General features: G+C 46.9%; 1 protein-coding gene across 1 annotated transcript in view; it reads right to left on the reverse strand.

Annotated features, from left to right (window-relative positions):
* The window catches only part of Rnf157 (ring finger protein 157), a 70,969-nt gene that overhangs the window by 38,719 nt on the left and 12,457 nt on the right, over positions 1 to 19,793 (reverse strand). The window contains 1 exon segment of the mRNA XM_051181029.1: positions 12,957 to 13,075. Coding sequence (XP_051036986.1) covers positions 12,957 to 13,075 — 119 coding nt within the window.

The raw sequence follows: 19,793 nt of genomic DNA on the forward strand, positions 1-19,793 counted from the left end.
GAAATGGGTGAGAATACGCGGTTTCAGTGTGCTTTAGAGACATTTCGAGGAAATTCCTACACCCAGAAGCGCTAGTCTGCAAAACACCACAGCGCTCTCTGCTCCCAGCAGCACTTCTCGGTCAGAGGGACTCAGACCACATGAGAGTGTCTGCACTAGACTTTCCACCTTCCCCTGTGCACCACAGCTGTGTGTGTGTGTGTGACAGAGTGCGTGTGTGTGAGTGAGAGTGTGTGAGTGTATATGTGTGTGAGAGATCATATATGAGTGTGTGTGTATGAGTGTGTGAGACTTGTGTATGAGCGTGTGAGAGTGTGTCTGTGTGTGTGAGTGTGTGTGTCTGTGTGTGAGAGTGTGTGTCTCTGTGTGTGTGTGTGCGCGCGCGCGTGCTCTGTATGACAGTATAAACTTTAGGGGAAATCCTCTTTGACCTCACTTTTGGACCACCTGTATGATGAGATCAGCACATGCAGACATGCATGCTGGAAGAATGACTATGTAAGTGACAAGGTCTTCAGTGAAGAGTACAGTATGTGTCCCAACGTGATTCACTAAACTGTGAATACCTGCCTTTCAGACCGAAGGGCACATGTGCACAGTTAACACTCACAAAGTCACAGAAGGTAGTTTTGTCGTTTTTTGGTGGCAAGGTCTTGCTATGCAGCCTAGCTGGCCTTGAACTCACTCCAAAGATGGAGCTGGCCTTGAACTCACTCTAAAGATGGAGCTGGCCTTGAACTTGTAGCAACCCTCCCACCTCTGCCTCTTCCATCCTGGGTGTGTCACAGTCCTGGACTGTGGGACAATATTTATTGGGTTTATTTGATACTTTTGTTTTTGTTTCCAGACAGGGTTTCTCTGTGTAGCCCTGGCTGTCCTGGAACTCACTCTGTAGACCAGGCTGGCCTCCAACTCACAGAGCTCCGCCTGCCTCTGCCTCTGTAGTGCTGGGATTAAAGGCGTGCACCACCACCGCCAGGCTGGTACTTTATATTTCTTATGCTAAATGATTTGATAACCCAAGTGTGACGCCAGAAGCCAGAAGATCAGGACCATGCCTCTGTTCTCTCACTGACAGATAGAGGACACCCCCGACAAGCCATTATAAATGTCTCTGGATATTAGTGTCCCTAAGGACAAATAAAAATGCTTTGAAAGCGTGCCACAAGAATATAGGCTGTCATTAGTGATCAACAACTGTAATGACATGACATGCCTGGCTTGTCTTTAAATTTTTCCCTCTTTCATAATGCCACTGTGCAAATACTCACAATTAAATATACAATTAAAAATAACAAAAAAGGGGGCTGGAGAGACGGCTCAGAGGTTAAGAGCACTGGCTGGCTACACTTCCAGAGGTCCTGAGTTCAATTCCCGGCAACCACATGGTAGCTCACAACCATCTGTAATGAGATCTGGTGCCCTCTTCTGGTGTGCAGCCATGCATGCCAGCAGAATACCGAATACACATGATAAATCTTAAAAAAAAAAAAAAATAACAAAAAAAGTTGGGTGTTGGTGGCGCATGCCTTTAGTCCTAGCACTCGGGAGGCAGAGGCAGGTGGATCTCTGTTGAGTTCTTGGCCAGCCTGATGGTCTACAGAGCAAGTTTCAGGATAGGCTCCAAAACAATACAGAGAAACCCTGTCTCTTGAAAAACAAACAAACAAACAACCCCCCCCAAAAAAACTTAAAAGAATATGCAAATGGTGTTGGGTGGTGGTGGTGGTGGCACATGCCTTTGATCCCAGCACTTGGGAGGCAGAGGCAGGTGGATTTCTGAGTTCTTGGCCAGCCTGGTCTACAGAGCGAGTTCCAGGACATCCAGGGCTACACAGAAATCCTGTCTTGAAAAACCAAAAGCAGAAAGAGAGAGAGAGAGACAGAGAGAGGGAGGGAGGGAGGAAGAGAATATGCAAATAACATGTAAGCAATTAAACATCTCTTATCTATGAATCCCAGAGCACCTGGATTGAATGCAATTAGAATATACTTTGCTGTGAGACTGGAGAGCTTGTAGGTTTCCCCCACAATGTTGGAATTTAGCCTCTGGGCTTAAGTAATTATAAATTCCAACACTTGTCAATTATCAGACCCTGAGTCCCAGCACTCAGGATTCTGAGGCAGACAACACTGAGTCTAGGTTAGCCAGGACTACACTGTAAGAGAATCTGCTTCAAAAGAGAGAGAAGAAAGATAATGTATTGTTAGGTTCCTATTACTGTGATAAAACCATGACCAAAAGCAACTTGTGGAGGAAAAGGTTGACTTCCTCTTGCAGCTGTCACATTGAGAGAAGTCATGTGAGGGGCATTTTCTCAGCAGAGGCTCTGCTCTCCAGATAACTCCAGCTTGTTTCAAGTTAACAAACAAACAAAAATTAAACCAAGATTTCCAAATCCCCAACAACCTTGAGTCACCCTCCGCCTGTCCCCCAGTCACTAGCAGCCATGGATCTGTTTCCTATTCTCATGACAAAACACATTCTTTCCAGTGTTTAAAAACAGCCAAAGGCCCCATTTGCCAGGCACAGAGTACTGTAGGTTAAGCTGGAGAAGCAGGAGAGGCAGTATCTAACGGGTGAGAAGTAGATAATCCCCTCCCCTGCAGCCTTGGATGGGTCAGAAGAGCACTTTCGGTGAGACACGAGGAGCTCCAATCCAAAGGCAAATCTTCACTGTACAGACAGCCTATCTGTCTGGATCTTCTTCAACGGTGACACAGTTAAGTATCTTATCCTTTCAGATAAACCCTGACACTAAAGCGGAAAAACAAAAACAAAAACAAACAAACAAACAAACCATAAATGTGGTGTGTAATTGTAATCCTAGCCCTGGGGAGGTTAAGGCAGATCAGTAGATGAAGGAAATCCTTTCTTCAAATAAACAAAAACTTGAAGAAAACATCAAACAGCTATTACTATAGCAAGCTAGAAGTTAATACAGATTAGACCCCCCCACACACACTTTTTTTTGGGAACAGGGTCTCTTTATATAGCCTTGGCTATGACCAGGCTGGCCTTGAACTCACAAAGATCTACCTGCCTCTGCCTCCTTAGTCCTAGGGTTAAAGGCTTGCCAGCACACCCAGCCTCAGATTAAATTTCTGCTACCCTAAGAAGCCTGAGTTTCTGTGGAACACTGTTTCCTGTGAGATTTGGTGTAATGCTACACTGCCTTATTCGGTGGCTAGTGGAATACTACGTTGTTTCACCAAACTCTGCAAAAAGCACCTGAGTGCTCTGCACAACCCTGGGCTAATACAAACCGAAGCTCAGACACCACGAGAGTGTAAAGGATGGACAAAGAAGCAAGTTGTGGTGAGACTGAACTGTATTCTACTTCCTATAGTTAGCATAACAAAATCACACTGCCCTTATTAAAAATCTCAAGCAAAGTCTTTGAGAAGGAAAATCCTTGTCCTTAACAATATTGTTTGTTCATTCCCCAGTCTAGGCCATAAACTGTTTATGTATAGTTGACATTTTAAGTTAGATTTATATGGGGCTAACTCTCACTTCTGAAGTGTAGCTTGGAGAACCGGGTGAAGCTGTGAAGCTACAAGTGCTTCTCAGCTCTGACCACAAAGATCTGACACTTGAAGATCTGAGCATGAAGGCCTTGCAGTCACCACAGCAGCTCACACCTGCACACACGTGTGTGCCTGACAGCTGCTGGAAAAGGTCTAGGGAGAATCAGCCTAGGGAGGAGACCGGGAGAAGAAGTAATCACAGACCTATGTAAAGAGAAGACTAAGTGAGACTCTAGATGGCAGAAACTAGCTGTGGAGAAGCCTAAGGTAGAGCCTGCCTGGACATGGTGGTGGGAGTCTTGAGTCCTGGCACTCAGGAGTCGGAGGCGGGAGGAGCACCAAGCTCAAGCCAGCCATGTATGTGACTAAGACCATCTAGGGACAATACAAAACAGCAGGGTTCCTGCAGATGGGATTTCAGAGGTGAATTTCCCACCAGAGAGTAAAGAGGGTCCACTGTGGAGGCGGCGGTGTAGAAGGGTGTGTTAGACAGTCCTGGCATTCTGTGAATTTTTCTGCAAGGTGAAGGAGCTGTGTGGCCATTTAATGTACTGGGACAGGAGGTATAAGAGATATTTACAGCAAGACTGTAGAGTGGATGGTAGCTAACAGAAGTCATCCATGCAAGCCGTGTATGGTGCTGAGCAAAGCTCTTTTAATCCCAGCACTTGGGAAGAAGAGACAGGCAGATCTCTGTGAGTTCAAGGCCAGCCTGGCCTACAAAGTGAGTTCCAGGACAGCCAGGACTACACAGAGAAACCCTGTCTTGAAAAACACACACACACACACACACACACACAGAGAGAGAGAGAGAGAGAGAGAGAGAGAGAGAGAGAGAGAGAGCTTTATGTATCAACAAGTAAATGACAACCTGCAGGCTCAAGACAGTGTTTAAGAGCTGCAGAATTTAGGCTACACACCTGTAATCCCAGAACCTGAGAGCCTACAGCAGAGTTCAAGGCCACTTTAAGCTACACATGAAAATCCTAGCTCAAAACCAAGCCCGAGAGGCTGGGACTGTAGCTCAGTTAATTGGTAGGGTGCCTGCTTTGCATGCACGACACAGCACGGTTGCAGACATAGTGATGCACACCTGTGATCTCGGCTTCTGGGAGGAGGAAGCTGCAGGACCCAGAGTTCAAGTGAGTGGCAGGCTAGCCTGAGACACAAGAGACAGAGGACAGACGGGGAGTGAGAATGAATGAAACAAAGGCTGGGGTTAAGCACAGGCTGGCCGCTCAGGGAAGACAAGCGAGCTATGTGAAGGGCCTTGGAGTGAACTCTAAGACTCGAGTTGGAGGTGTCAGGGTATACTTACTGGAAAACCCCAGGTCCCCAGATTCACTGGGCCTGTGAATGCGATCACTCACTCTCCCTGAAAATGGAGGGACCTGCCTTTACCCGCAACCACACAGTAAGTCTAACACTTGATGAGACATTACTTGCCCTACAGACCTGCCCCCATTTGCCCTCATGGCCACCTCACCACGGGTTCACATATCAGTGAGAGAGGAGGGAGGTTTGTTTGTTTTTTATGCTCCTGTTTCTATAGTCTAGATTCTACCTCTCCTATTGGTTATTAGCATAGAATCACCACCTCTCTATCCATCAGTGTGCTCTTCATTCCATAACTGGTCATCTGTATTCATTCTCATAATTCACTTTATGTCATCAGAGTTCTTTCAAATTGCATATTAACTGGTCTCCAATTAAATTCCCACTGGGGAAGAGCTGAAGAGGTGGCTCGGCTGTTAAGAGCATTTGTTCTTGCAGGGGACCTGGGTTCTGTTCCCAGGACTCACACAATAGCCTATAACTGTGACTCCAAAGCCAGGTAATCAATCCACCACTGTCTTCTGTCCTCTGAGGGCACTGAATGCATGTGCCATGCACACACACACACATGCAGGCAAAACACTCATACATGTAAAACAAAAATATCTTAAAAGTTGCCAGATGGTGATAGTGCATAATTTTAATCCCAGCTCTTGGGAGGCAGAGGCAGGTAGATCTCTGGATCTCAGAATTCGAGGCCCACATGGTCTACAGAGTGAGTTCCAGGATGGTCAGACTACACAGAGAAACCCTGTCTCAAAATAACAACAAAAAAGAATGTTGAAAGAAAAGAACAGAGAAGGCAGGAGGTATAGCTCAGTGGTAAAGAGCTTGCTCAGCATCCAAGAGTCCTGGGTTTAATGCCCAGCAATGCAAATATCAAGAGAAAAATCAAGACACAAATTCTTCTCTTCTTCCAGTGAGTATAATATGGTATAATTTAAAGTGGTTTGAAAATTCCTACACAAGCAAGGCGATGCACTAGGTTTATAGCTAGCATAACACTCATGTTCCTCTCTCACCCTAGTAATCCATTCCCTTTCTCTCATAAACCCAGGCTCCACTGTGACCTCTATCATTTACTTCACAAAACCAAACCCTGAAGTCTATGTGCCAGACAGATGAAACTGCACTTACTGCCTGATGTTTCAAAGCATGCAGTCCTATTTCATTAACCTCAGCCAACCCAGGATCCTGTGTGTTTTGTGTGTGTGAGTGTATGTGTGCGTGCGCGCGTGTATGTGTGCGTCTGGGTGGGTCTGTGTGTGAGTGTTTTGTTCTTTGGGACAAAGTCTCATTCTGTTGCCCATGCTGGCCTCTAACTCACAGCAGTCTTCCTGCTCTGGCCTTCTCTGTGTGCTAGAATTATAGGAGAGAGTGATTTTCAAAGGCCCAATGAATCTAGGGGTCTCTGGTTCATGGTTTGCCAGTAAATAAACCCAGACATCTATTTCCATGTCGAGTCTAGGATTAGTGTTTGGCCACATCTGGAGAAACGCAACAAAAACCCTCAAATAAGTTACTTCCCGCCTTCCTGGGCTCACAAAGCCAGTCAGTGGCAAAGCACAGCTGGTGTGGCGCTCGCAGCCCTTCACACATGGCCCAATTGTCCTTTCTGCTTCCCCTCTACGCAGCACGCAACCTCACAGACTCCGAAGTGCACTGGACTGCTCTGTCCCCTCCTGCTGCTATTAATTCTCCTCCAATGCCCTCCCCGGGTCTCCCTCCCCGGATCCTGCCCAAGCCCCTAGATGCAGGCCGCTCAGATGCCCTTGCTCTAGAAAACAGGCCCCGAGCTTCATGCCAGGGCGCTCGATCTCCTCTCCCATAGCACTTAGTCAGCACAGCACGGTGAGAGGAGCCTGCTTCCTCAACCCCGCTTTCTACAGGAATAGCAAATGGCTGACAGAAAAATCCTGCTCTCTCCCTGCCTCCCAACTTCAACCCCACAACCCTACTTCACAAATTAATATACTTAATTAAGTTCCTTTAAACAACTTGGTCTAAGATGGGCATTGTGGTAAATTCCAATAGTTTTAGCTACTTAGTAAACTGAGGCAGGAATCACTTGAGTTCAGAAGTAAAAGACAAGCCCAGGCAACACAGCAAGACCACACGTACAAGTCTGATGACCCAATCTGATCCCTGGATCCCAACGTGGAAAGAGAGATCCAACTTCTGAAAATTATTCCCTGACCTTCATGTGTGTGCATGACATGCAGGCAGAAAAGACTTAGAGAGAGAGAGAGAGAGAGAGAGAGAGAGAGAGAGAGAGAGAGAGAGAGAGAGAGAGAGAGAGAGACCTTATCTTCAGCTGGGTACGGTAGTACACTTGTAAAACCAATACTTGAAGGTAGAGGCAAGGGTCTGTTACATAGCATGTTTGAAGACAGTCTGGGCTACAAGAGACCATCACCATCACCATTGTCATCGTCATCATCATCACCTTGTTCTTGTTCTAGAGGTGTCAGTAGTAGAATACTTGCTTTGCAAGGGCATAGCCCTGCATTGCAGCCCCAGCACGATAAAACTAGGAAAAAGAATGCATTCCCGACTCACACTGCTAATGAGAACATAGAATTTGTGGGCAGTGTATTTAGTACAGCTCTTGGGCACATCCCTGGAAGAGAGGGAAGCAAAACACGCATATGTTCCTTAGGTCTTCCCGCCCCTGCTGCAGAGAGGATGAGCAGGAAGTCACAGACCCCAGCGCACACAGCATGGTGTGAACTGTCGGGGCTGGACTAAACTGCAGCCGCCTTCCCACTAACAGGAGGGATACTGTGTGGACCCCAGGCTACAAACAGCAGCCAGAAAGGCCTTGCAGATGCCAACAATCCCGACCGACTAAGTAACTCTGAGCTTTAGCTCTTTTCCTCAGCAAACCAAGCCTGAACAAGGGAATAAGGAGGCAGCGCTGCTCTGCCTGCACTTTCCAAGGCAGAGCAGTCTTACTGTGCATTTCTCCACTGTAGTTCTCAGAGGCCTTCAGAAGCCCGAGCATCAGATAACACAGCCCCGAAGAGGCTGGGAACGGGGGTGCACGCTTGTAACCCCAGCTATTTGGAGATAAAGCAGAAGTATCTTGAGTTTGAGGCCAGCCTGGGCTAAGTAGGAAGACTCTGCCAAAAACAAAAAACAAAAATAAAAAAATCCAACCAGTACTTCCAATCCAATGCGTGCGCTAAGGGTGTAGCTCAGCGGCAGATGACTGGCCTTGTGTGCATGAGGCCATATGTTTAACATGTAGCACTGTAAAGATCAGCCAGCAATAAAGTAAAAGCACAGGATGGTTCATCCACCCTTCAAGAGCAGCAGCTGGAGGGGTAACGGGCTGAAATGCTGGCAAATATAGCTGTCTCTGTTCCCAGCTGCTTTCCATCCAGCAGGGCATGCATCCCCCAGCACTGCACCCCTCTACAGTCAGAACCGCCCCACTTTATAAGCCGGTAACCCATGACAACCAAGGTCCCAGTTTCACGGTGAGATAAGAAGACTTTAAGCCAGCCCCCTTGTGTGCACGCTCACTCACTCAGGCTCAGATCCCACCCTTTGCCTGCATGAAGTATATACAAGTGGTGGCCCCTAGCACTCCAGGAAGAGCACAGCTACCCTGGCAGAGGGAAGGCTTATCAGCTGCCCATTCGGAAACGACAGGAAACACCCATTAAATCCTACAAATCCCAGGAGCCAGGAAGTCTGTGGCACTTATATTTCAATATGACAATTCAACACATTTCTCTGCCTGATGTGCCCCACCCCCACAGAGGAGTGGCCCGTTCCCCTGCTGCTGGGTGGCTTTAAAAGGCCATCCTCTGCTCTGCAACCTGATGCTCACTAGCTGACACCCAGTCTTGTCACTTGAGAGCAGAAGTCATTTCTTCAGAACTAAAGCTTCGTGTCTACTCTCAGTTTCAGGATGTCCCCTAACCAAACATAAAGAGCGCTCGTGGCAAAGCCCGGAGGCCAGCTGGGCGGATGGAATTACATACCACATGCTTGCTCTGGGAGGCAGTGCTCCAGGAGGCTCTCCAGAAGGGCATGACAACCCTGGGCCCTCCCTTCCAGAGCTCAGCCTAGCCCACAAATGCTTCTGGTGATTCAAGCCACACAAATGGTTCGTGGCCAGGATTCAGTAAAGACCGGGCATGCCTGATCTTATGACAGAAACAGAAGTGGACGGTGGGCTCAAATGCTGACTGGCTCCCTTACAGGCGTGGCGTCTTAATGAGTGCCTTCTCATGAGGCTCAAGACAAAGTGAGACAACACACATGTAGAGCTTAGGACAGCCAGCCTGACAAGCTGTCCTTATCAGCAAATGTCATGTAGGGAAAGGAGACATGCGCTATATACTGCTTCTATTTTACTTTGTTTTATTTCATTTCTGAAACAATGTCTCACACTGAAGCCCTGTCTGGCCTCACAATCCTCCTGCCTCAGCATCTCAAGTGTGGAGTTACAGGAGACATCACAGCTGGCCTGTTTTAGTTTTTTGAAACAGTGTCTCCAAATGTAGCCCAGACTGGCCACAAACTTGACACTCTCCCACCTCAGCCTCTTAAGTGCCAGATTACCTGCATGGGCACCCATACCCAATTTAATATGATTAACAAAAGGAATCTGTTTAGTATTAGATACGCTTAGTGACTGCTACAAAAACATATCAACAAGAACACCAATGTCAGTACTGGGGAGAGGCCTCATACTTAAAGTCAAGGCTGCTACCTAGTAATTCAGGAGGAGCTCAGTTATTCAGGGGCCTCTATGGGGATGTAGACAAGACGACTCACCTTTGGGAAAGCATGTCATCATGCAAGAAGCTTTTGCTTCTCTATAAGTCATCTTTACAGCCAGAAGCCACCGAAACACAGGTGCACATGCACGCAAATTCACGTGCACACGCTCACGCGCACACACAGACACACAGAAAGAAGCTGCTGAGACATCAAGACCATTTTCTAAACTGACTTGGGGAGTCAGGAAAGACCCTCACCTGCCCCTCAGAGACAAAGGATGCACTCCTCTAACTGCGGAGGTAGGAGGAGCAAAGTCAAGACAGACACTTGATAAATATTACTTGGCTTTGGCATAACCTGATTCGAAGCAGAAGGGGTGTGCGCGCGTGCGTGCGTGCGTGCGTGTGTGTGTGTGTGTGTGTGTGTGTGTGTTGTTGTTGTTGTTGTTGTTTCTTAGCACAGACAGACCTACAATTTGTCGTTGGCCCAAAGTGACCTTGAATTCATGGAGATCTTCTAAATGCTGTGCTGGCAGACATCATCCCCACTCCTGGCTGCGCCTGTGTTTGTAGTTACCATGGGGACAGTACTATAAAGTATGATGTTAGAAGAGGGGTCACCCAGGACAGAACACCCAGGACAGAAAGGATGGACACCACCACTGCCAATAACAACCACCTTTTAAAATTAAAGCTTAAGCCAGGCGGTGGTAGAACAGGCCTTTAATCCCAGCACTCAGGAGGCAGAGGCAGGCAGATCTCTGTGAATTTGACGCCAGCCTGATCTACAGAGCAAGTTCTAGGGTAGCCAGGACTACACAGAAAAACCCTATCTCAAAAAACAAACAAACAAACAAACAACAACAACAAAAAACCCAAAACTAAAAAAATAAGGAAAGCTCAGACAGAGGTCCATCACTAGGTTAATCTTCTAACAACATAATTTCCCCAAGCCACTCCTCAGCTCTAATCTTTAAACTGTTCCCCACAGCCTGAGAAGTGAACGCCTGTGGAGTGCAGCCCACTCACCTTCCACTGTTGTTTTGCCTAGGCCGCTGGCCTCCCTCATTTGTCTCAGGAAGGACAAAGGCTGTCACTTCAGCCCAGTGTCCACAGCAGCGCCCCCTCACAGTACCTGGCACACGGTAGTTGCTCAGTAAATGTTTGCCAAGTCTACAAATACAGGGACGCCTTTGCAGTGGTGCTCGCTGCACCGCCCAGTCAGCAGTCAGCTCTCAAAGCCCCACCCACATCCTTGTGAGGCCGCCCTAGCATCCGCCCAGCTCCCGCCTACTCTCAGTTCCTACTGGACTCAGTTTCTCCAGATCTTCACTCTTATCTAAACATTTCCCGTTAGTGTGCTCTATCTGCCCCGCTCACGCAAGTCTGTGAGGAGAATTATCAGAGGCAGCGGAAAGAACGGGTTTTTAACAAGGAAGACCTCCCTATGAGGCGGTGGGAGGAACACCTACAAAAGGCCTGGGCCACGCAGCGCACAGTTCCTAGGTGCCAGTTCCTAGATGCCGCTGCTCAACTCTCAGAGCTTCGGGTCTCTCACTAATGAATGACAGTGATAGGAAGTCCTGGGACAGGTACACGGTGGCTCAGACTTACACTCCTGCATTCGGGAAAACAAAACAGAAAGCCTGCCATGGGTTCTAGGCCACATAGTGAGTTCCAGAACAATCTGATCTACCAAGTGAAACAGTCTTAAAAAAAAAAAAAAAAGCTGGGTTTGGCAGTTCACACTTTTATTCCCAGCACTCTGGAGGCTGAGGCAGGTGGGATCTCATCGAGTTTGAGACCAGCCTAGTCTACAGAATGAACTCTAGGACAGCCAGAGCTACATAATAGAGACCCTGTCTCAAAAACCAGTAAGATAAAATAGTCCTCTGCGGCCTGGAGATGTATGTAGCACCTCCCTGTCATGGGTAAAGCCCTCAGAAACAGTGAGTCCTCCTTCAGGGATGTGCATTGGTGTTTTGCCTTTGAACAGGTCAGCATGAAGGTGTCAAGTCCCCTGGGACTGAAATTACAGAGGGTTGTGAGCTGCCATGTGAGTGCTAGGAATCGAACCTATATCCTTTGGAAGAAGAACCAGCGCTCCTAACCCCTGAGCCACCTCTCCCGCCCTCACCAGCATTTGCTCTCACCACGCCTCATTCAGGCACAAAGATGGCACTCAGCAGATGTTTGTAGAGCCAGCTGCAGTGGCTGCGGCTACAGGCCTCTAGCAGAAGGTCCCAGGAGAGAGCTGAGCAGCTAAGGGGCTGTGTTCTACCTTGTTGTCTGTTTTGAGAGTCTCACTGTGCTGTCCACTGGTCCTCACCCTTCCCGAAGCTGGGACCCTTTACTACAGTCCCTCGTGTTGTGGTGATCCCCCAACTGTAAAATTATTTCCACTGCTACTTCAGAACTGTGATTTTGCTACTGTTATGAATTCTAGTGTAAATATCTGATATGCAGGATGGCCTTAGGTGACCCCTGTGAAAAGGCCATTTGACCCCCAAGGTGAGAACCACTGATGTCGCCTAAGATGCCCTTTAAAACACAGCAATTCTAGCCAGGCACCGGTGGGGCTCGCCTTTAATTCCAGAGGACAGCCTGGGCCACAGAGAGCGTTCAGGACAGTCTCCAAAGCGACACAGTGAAACCCTGTCTCAAAAAAACAAAACAACTAAAACAAAACAAAAAACTCAATCAAAACAAAACAAAAAGAACTAAAACAAAACAAAACAAAAAACTCAATCAAAACAAAACAAAAAACTCAATCAAAACAAAACAAAAAACTCAATCAAAACAAAACAAAAAACTCAATCAAAACAAAACAAAAAGAACTGAAACAAAACAAAACCCCACAGCAATCCTCTTGCCCCAGCCTCACATGTTGGCATTGTGTGCAACTTAAAAACTGGGAAACGTCACCATTCACTCAAAAAACATTGACCAGGGCTTTTCAGTTTGCATCCTGCTTTATGCTAGGTCTTGTATACAATAGTAAGCATAGTCCTTGCTTTCTACCAGGGGAAGGCGGATAATAAACAGAAAGTGGCAAACAAATAGGAAATGGGTGCAGAGTGCCTTGAGCAGGGACGCAGTGAGGACAAGCAAGGGCACTCACTGGTCACAGCTCTTTAGGGAGGGGACGAATCCTCAGCAAAGTTCCAACCTCTGAGACTCGCCCCCCACCCCCACCCCACACTGCAACAACTTATCTTGGGTTTGACTCGGTTTAGCAGCCCACACTTGGCTCCTCAAGCCCCCTGCTGTACCAACAACTTGTTTTTCACAGGCCTGTTGGAACTGGCCACTTGGGCCCCAAACTTCACAGTCAGGGAAAGGTTACACCCCTACCGCCACTGGCCTGCTCCCCAGGAAGTTCAGGTCGCTGTTCTCTCCAAACAGGTACCCCTCCGGATGCGTGGAATCAAACTTCTCTCCTCCCATGATGAAGTGGCTGGCGAAGTAGCTGCCTGCAGAATGGCAAACACAAAGAATCGAACAAGTACATGAGGCCAGACTGGAGGAAGCAAAAAAAAAAAAAAAAAGGTTAAGACTTCAAAGAATCAGATCAATTTCTTCTCCTGATTTCGGACCCTGGTACAAAATCAGCAAAAACATACTAGGCAACCCCAGCAACAAACAAAGGAGGTTACTACTGTCCTCGTAACAAGCTTAAGCCCCCATCTAAAATACCATTAGCCAAAAGGCAAAAAAGTCCATGAATTGCCCATGAATGAACCTATTGCTGATTATCTGTGTGGGTGTATACAGTGTATGGGGTGGTGGGTGGGTGTACACCATGGTGGAGGGTATACACAGTGTGTGTGAGTGTGTGTGTCTGTGTGTGTGTGTGTGTCTGTGAGTGTGCTGTGTGATTGTGTGTCTGTGTCTGTGAGTGTGAGTGTGCTGTGTGAGTGTGTCTGTGTCTGTGTGTGCCTGTGAGTGTGTGTGTCTGTGAGTGAGTGTGTGTGTGTGTGTGTATATGTGTGTGTGAGTGTGTGTGTCTGTGTGTGAGTATGTGTGTCTGTGAGTGTGCTGTGTGATTGTGTGTGTGGCTGTGAGTGTGTGAGTGTGCTGTGTGATTCTGTGTGTGTGTCTGTGAGTGAGTGTGTGTCTGTGAGTGAGTGTGTGTCTGTGAGTGTGTGAGTGTGCTGTGTGAGTGTGTCTGTGTGTGTCTGTGAGTGTGTGTGTCTGTGAGTGTCTGAGTGTCTGTGAGTGTGTGTGTGTGTGTGTAGTGCCAGAGGTCAACAACACTGGGACCTGCGGCTCACCAGCTAGACTAGCTGGCTGGCCACCAAATCCAAAGATTCACCTGTTCTCACCTTCCCATGGCTTAGTCTACAGGCAGAGATCACACTCCGTTTTTCACATGGGTTCAAGAGATTGAACTAAAGGGCCTAATGCCCTAGGCCCTACTTGGTTTTGTTTTCGTTTGAGACAGGATCTCACTCTGTGTAGCCCATGCAGGCCTAGAGCTCACTCTGTAGATCAGGCTGCTCTTGAACTCAGAGATCCACCTGCATATGCCTCCCAAGTGCTGGGACTAAGAGCATGCACCACTACCACAAACCCCGTTTGTTTCTTGAGACCGCGTTTTACTCTGAGTAGCCAGACCTAGAGCCTCCCACATGCTAGGACTGCATACACTACCAGGCTCAGCCTGGTCCTGATTTTCCCACCTCACCTTGAGGTGGTTCCTGAGAACTTGAGAATCTTAACTACAGGTATCAATCATACTTACACACACAAGTCATCTTTGCCTGGATCTTTTAACCCGCACACAGAGGTCTCCACACCTGCCCATCCTCACCTCTTCATACTCACACTGCACCACAAGGGGGGCAGCCAGGCAAGGCTCCAGGGTGCAGTCCTGGTACTTGGGAGACTAAGACATAAGAACCTAAAGTTCAAGGCCAGCCTGGGCTACAAAGTGAGAGAACCTCAACAGCCAGCACAAGCAGCTTAGGGACACTGGCAGTCACCTACTGCAGTGGTTCTCAGTGGTGAGTCATGACCCCTTGGGGTCAAAGGGCCCTTTCACAGGGGTCTCCCAAGACCATCAGAAAACACAGACACTTGCATTAGTTTATAACAGTAGCAAAACTACACTTATGAAGTAGAAACAAAAATAACTCTATGTTGGGGTCACCACAGCATGAGGGTCTCAGCATCAGGAGGGTGAGAATCTCTGACCTAGTTGTACATTTTATCTTTGATAGGGACACAAATTTCTTACTCCAAATTTCTTGGATTTTCGTTTGTTTGTTTGTTTGTTTGTTTTGAGGGTGTGTTTTTGAGACAGGGTCTCATGTAGCTCAGGATGGCTTCAAACTTACTAAAGTAGATGAGTCTGGCCTCAAACTCTTGACTCCGCTTCCCAAGTGCCAAGATTACAGGAACGTGGCACCCTGCACCCTCAAATTTCTCTGACCTGACTGTAAGGCAGACTACCCAAAGCAAGGCCTCACACCTTAGAAACCCTTGTCAATTCTCTCATATACCCTCACTCCTGGATGCACACAAAGCTTATGGAGGGTATAGTATAGCTAAGTCTAAAATCCCAGTCAGCTGTGACTTCTGAGATTTTTCCAGCAGGCTGAAAAACTCTGTTTTAACATTTTTGGCTACGGTGAAGCCACCGGAAGGGGAAAGGAGAAGACAGCTGTAACAGGAAAAGAAAAAAAAAAAATACAAAACAAACAAGCAAAAGACTGGAACTGGACATTTAGGTTTTACTTTCTAGACATGGAGCTTTAGTCCAGACAGAAGCGCCTGTTGAACCCAACATGTGGCTAAGATCACTCAGCAGAGCTTGGTTAGGGAAGCCTGTGCAGAGAGCGGCCGTGCCCAAAGCAAAGCAGCACTGAGCTTTGGCTTGAAGGAGCCAGCTGAACCTGGAGGCGGCATCCGGCTGCAGTGGAGGGGGGGTGCAGTACACCCCAGGGCAGCATCACTATCCATTATCCAGGCTGCACATTTGCTGGCCCCATTTTCCAAGCGCATAATTGAAACAGCGAAGGTGCCTGCTTATCTTCAGTGGAAGGTAGTCTTCTCAAACAAACCATTTCTCAAATAAGCCATTACTATTGTCTCTGAGTGAGATGTAGTCTCTGTACAGCAGGGATTATATGTTTCTTAGACATTACATGAAATTAGAAAAAAAGATTCTGCCAGTCTGTGGTAGTGACCGCCTTTAATTCCAGCACCCAGCAGGCTGAGGCAGGTGGATTTCTGTTAGTTTGAGGCCAGCCTGGTCTACAGAGGAAGGAGTTCAAGGAAGGACTCCAAAGATACACAGAGGAGATAACCTGTCTTGAAAAATTAAAAAAAGAAAGAAAGATTGACTCTGTGGTGTGTGCCTATAGCTATATAGCCTGAGCAACACATTGAGATCCAGCCTGAGCGGAGGAAAAAAAGAAACAAAAACAACAAAAAAACTAAAACCTGAGATGTAGCTCAATGGTAAAGCATTTGCTCAACATCTTTGTAAGGACTTGGGTTCCACCCTCAACACTGGGAAGACAATCCTTTCTTCCTCCCTCCCTCCCTCCCTCCCTCCCTCCCTCCTCTCTCTCTCTTTCTCTCTGAATGGCTTGCCCAAGAGGGATAGTGAACATTAGGTGAGTCCCAGGACAGCCAGAGCTACATAAAGAAACTCTGCCTCAAAAAACAAAAGACCAAACACCCCAAAAGGAAACCAAGAAGCCAGCTTGAGTTCGGTGTAGGCCCTGGCAGCAGTCAGGCAGGAATGGGAGGCAGGAGGCCACTGGGGACTGACTGGCTTACAGAAGTGGAGGCAGATAGATCTCTGCTGAGTTTGAGGCTGACAGCCAGAGCCACACAGAGAAACTGTGTCTCAAAAGACAAGCAAACAAAAACAATCTTTCTAGGGGCTGGAGAGATGGCTCAGAGGTTAAGAGCACTGGCTGTTCTTCCAGAGGTCCTGAGTTCAATTCCCAGCAACCACACGGTGGCTCATAACCATCTGTAATGAGAACAGGTGCCTTCCTTCACCCTATAGGCAGAAAGAACACTGTATGCATAATTAATAATAAAAACAATCTTCCTAGCCCAGTTTTGGCTTTTCCCTATATGCCGCTTGTTTCTGTCACTGTGTAAGTCGCCCAAGCTGGCCGCAAACTCTCCGTTCTCCACTTGCCACTTTAAAGCACTGGGGTGACAGGCGTGTGCACTCACCCACACCCCAGAGCTCGCCCACCTGCCATCTCACAGCTCAGTAGCAGTCTGGAAAGATTCTTGCTGGCTGACTAAGCCATCTGTCCGTCCGTCCGTCCCTCAGTCTCTCACAGACATTTCCAGTTCCTGGGCCATAATGAATGCTCTAAGCCGCTTCAAAGTCTACCCTCAATGCCATTTGCTCCCTATAATTCCATCCTTTTAGAGATCAAGATCTTTGTTTTATTAAAAGCGACTAACGGCCTTACTGAGAACTAACACACCCAACACAGAATTCATGCCTTGCACAGCTTGGTAGTTTTGGTAACCATCACCATGAGTCCAGTAGAGAATATTTCCAGCCCTTCAAAATATTCCAGTGTGCCTGGCACAATCCCCCACCCCCTCGCCAGGCATGGTGGTGTTCACCTTTGTCTTACTGTTATGCTGCTGTGAAGAGACACCATGGCAACTCTTATAAAGAAAGCATTTAATCGAGGGCTTGCTTATGGTTTCGGAGTGTCAGTCCATTATTATCGTGGTGGGAAACAGGCAGGTATGGATCTAGCGCAGCAGCTGAGAACTTTACATGCTGATAGGCAGTAAGCAGAGAGAGATACTGGGCCTGGCAAAGGCTTTTTAAAAACATCACATTCCCAGTGACACATCCTCCCCAACAAAGCCATATCTTCAAATACTTCCCAAACAGTAACAACTGATTTAACTAAGCATTCAAATATACGGGGCTGTGGGGGCCATTCTCACTCAAAACACCACAGACTGTAATCCCAGCTCTTGGGAGGTTGAGGCAGGGGGATTGCTCCAGTTTCAAGGCTAGCTTTGGACACATAGTTAAGTACCAGGTCATTCAGGATTATCTATAAAGACCTTATTTCAAAAACCAAAATCTGCTTCCCAAATACTAGGATTAGAGCTGTGTGCTGGGATTAGAGCTGTGTGCTGGGATTAGAGCTGTGTGCTGGGATTAGAGCTGTGTACTGGGATTACAGCTGTGTACTGGGATTACAGCTGTGTACTGGGATTAGAGCTGTGTGCTGGGATTAGAGCTGTGTGCTGGGATTAGAGCTGTGTGCTGGGATTAGAGCTGTGTGCTGGGATTAGAGCTGTGTACTGGGATTAGAGCTGTATGCTGTGGTACTTGACAGTGGTCCATGGTCTGCCAGGGTTTTGTTTGTTTAGTTTGAGACAGAATTTCACTATGTAGCCCTGGCTGGCCTGAAATTCAGATATGGGACTACTTCTGTCTCCAGAGTGATCCAGCTAGTCCTCCCATTCTTAATGTAGCTCAACAACAAAGCTCAATAAATTTAATGTGGTCTCATAGCTGGGGAATACCATCACTGGGATAAAATCTAGCTCTGTTTTAAGTGAAGCAGCATTTGGTTGACTTTATCGAAAAAGAGAGAGAGAAGGGAGGGAGGAAGGGAAGAAAAGAAAGGAAGGAAGAAGGAAGAAAAAAGAAGGAACCCCCCCCCCCAAGGAAGAGGACAGTGTTAGCTGCCACAGCATCTGGCTCACTTGACTAACCCTTCTCATGCCCAAATGCTTCTATCGCCTCTGAACCCTCATCATCAACCATCCTTCTTTCTTAGGTATTTATTAGAACAAAGAACATTTATTACACGACTAATCAGTTGAACCAGGTTTGTGGCAACTAACAACAGTCCTCTTCCATTTTTTTTTTTGGGGGGGTTTGGCTTTATTTATTTATTTATTTATTTAGTTAGTTAGTTAGTTAGTTAGTTAGTTAGTGATAAAAGCAACAAAATACAGGCTTCACGGAAAACAGAGCTAGATTTTATCCCAATGCTGCCATCCTTCAGCTGTGACCACATTAAATTTACTGAGCTTTGTTGTTGAGCTACATTAAACAAAAAGTCCCATTTATTTCAATAATCAGGTATATGACTCCATTATTCCAAAAGTAAACAGTACTGTTAGTCATTTTCCACTTACAGACAGGGTATCTGTTTATGCTGTGACCCTAATAAGAGAAAAATACACAAAGAGATGACTTCTCAGCAAGATCTATTAGCATGAGATAGTGGCTAAAACCTAAAATTACTTACGTCTATCCTATACAATATAAAATATTCATGGCTTGAGAAAGTTTGAAGGTTTGGGTTTGGAATTTCACCACAGTAAGTAAGTCACGTATTATTACTTGGGGTCCAAAGATACAGTGCTATTTTGCTCTTTGGCATGTTATATAGTAATTATGTGTTGAAAAGCCTGTCCTGGAACTAGCTCCTGTAGTCCAGGTTGGTCTTGAACTCACAGACATCGATCTGATCTATCTGCCTCTGCCTTCCAAGTGCTGGGGTTAAAGGTGTATGCCACCACCGCCCTGCCCTAATTTCCTATCTAGTTTCAGAAGCCTTAGGCTTTTGCTTGTAAAACTCTAAAGGGCAGTGCGGTCTTTGGTCTGTTTCGTTTCCTATTTTATTCCGCATAGGGGAGTGTTGTGTTGAATTTACTGGTCCCTCGGCTAGATAAGAGAAACAAAAGATTGCAGGTTGGTGCAGGAAACAAGATGTTTTTGAGACTAAAAGGGTCTGATTTACAATTCTTGTTTACAAGCCTCTGCCAGGAAGGAAACTTTCCCTGGGCTTTATCAGGGTGAGCATTTCTCATCTCAGGCATTGTCCCTCTTTTCCATAGTGCAGTACAGGAAGAGGAAAAGTCGCACAGGGCCTGCTTTAAGGATGTAAGCACTGGTCTGTCTTCTGTATGGACATACGTAACGGCACAGTTAAGAGTGTGTACGTGCATTTATGCAGAGTGGGGTGGTTTCCATCCATCTACACTACTCCTCACCTCTCTCTCTTTGCTTCTGCTTCTTAGCCATCGTCTTCTTTCAGCCACTGAGCTCTTTGGTCCACAGGGTACACTTTGGCCACTGGGACGTAAGCAGAGGCTTGAAGATGACATTAATTCTACTTTTGATTGATGGAAATATCCACAAATTTTTTTCTCTTTCTTTTCTATAAA

Source organism: Phodopus roborovskii, unplaced genomic scaffold (genome assembly GCF_943737965.1).
Source record: "Phodopus roborovskii unplaced genomic scaffold, PHOROB, whole genome shotgun sequence".
Taxonomy (NCBI): Eukaryota; Metazoa; Chordata; class Mammalia; order Rodentia; family Cricetidae; genus Phodopus; species Phodopus roborovskii.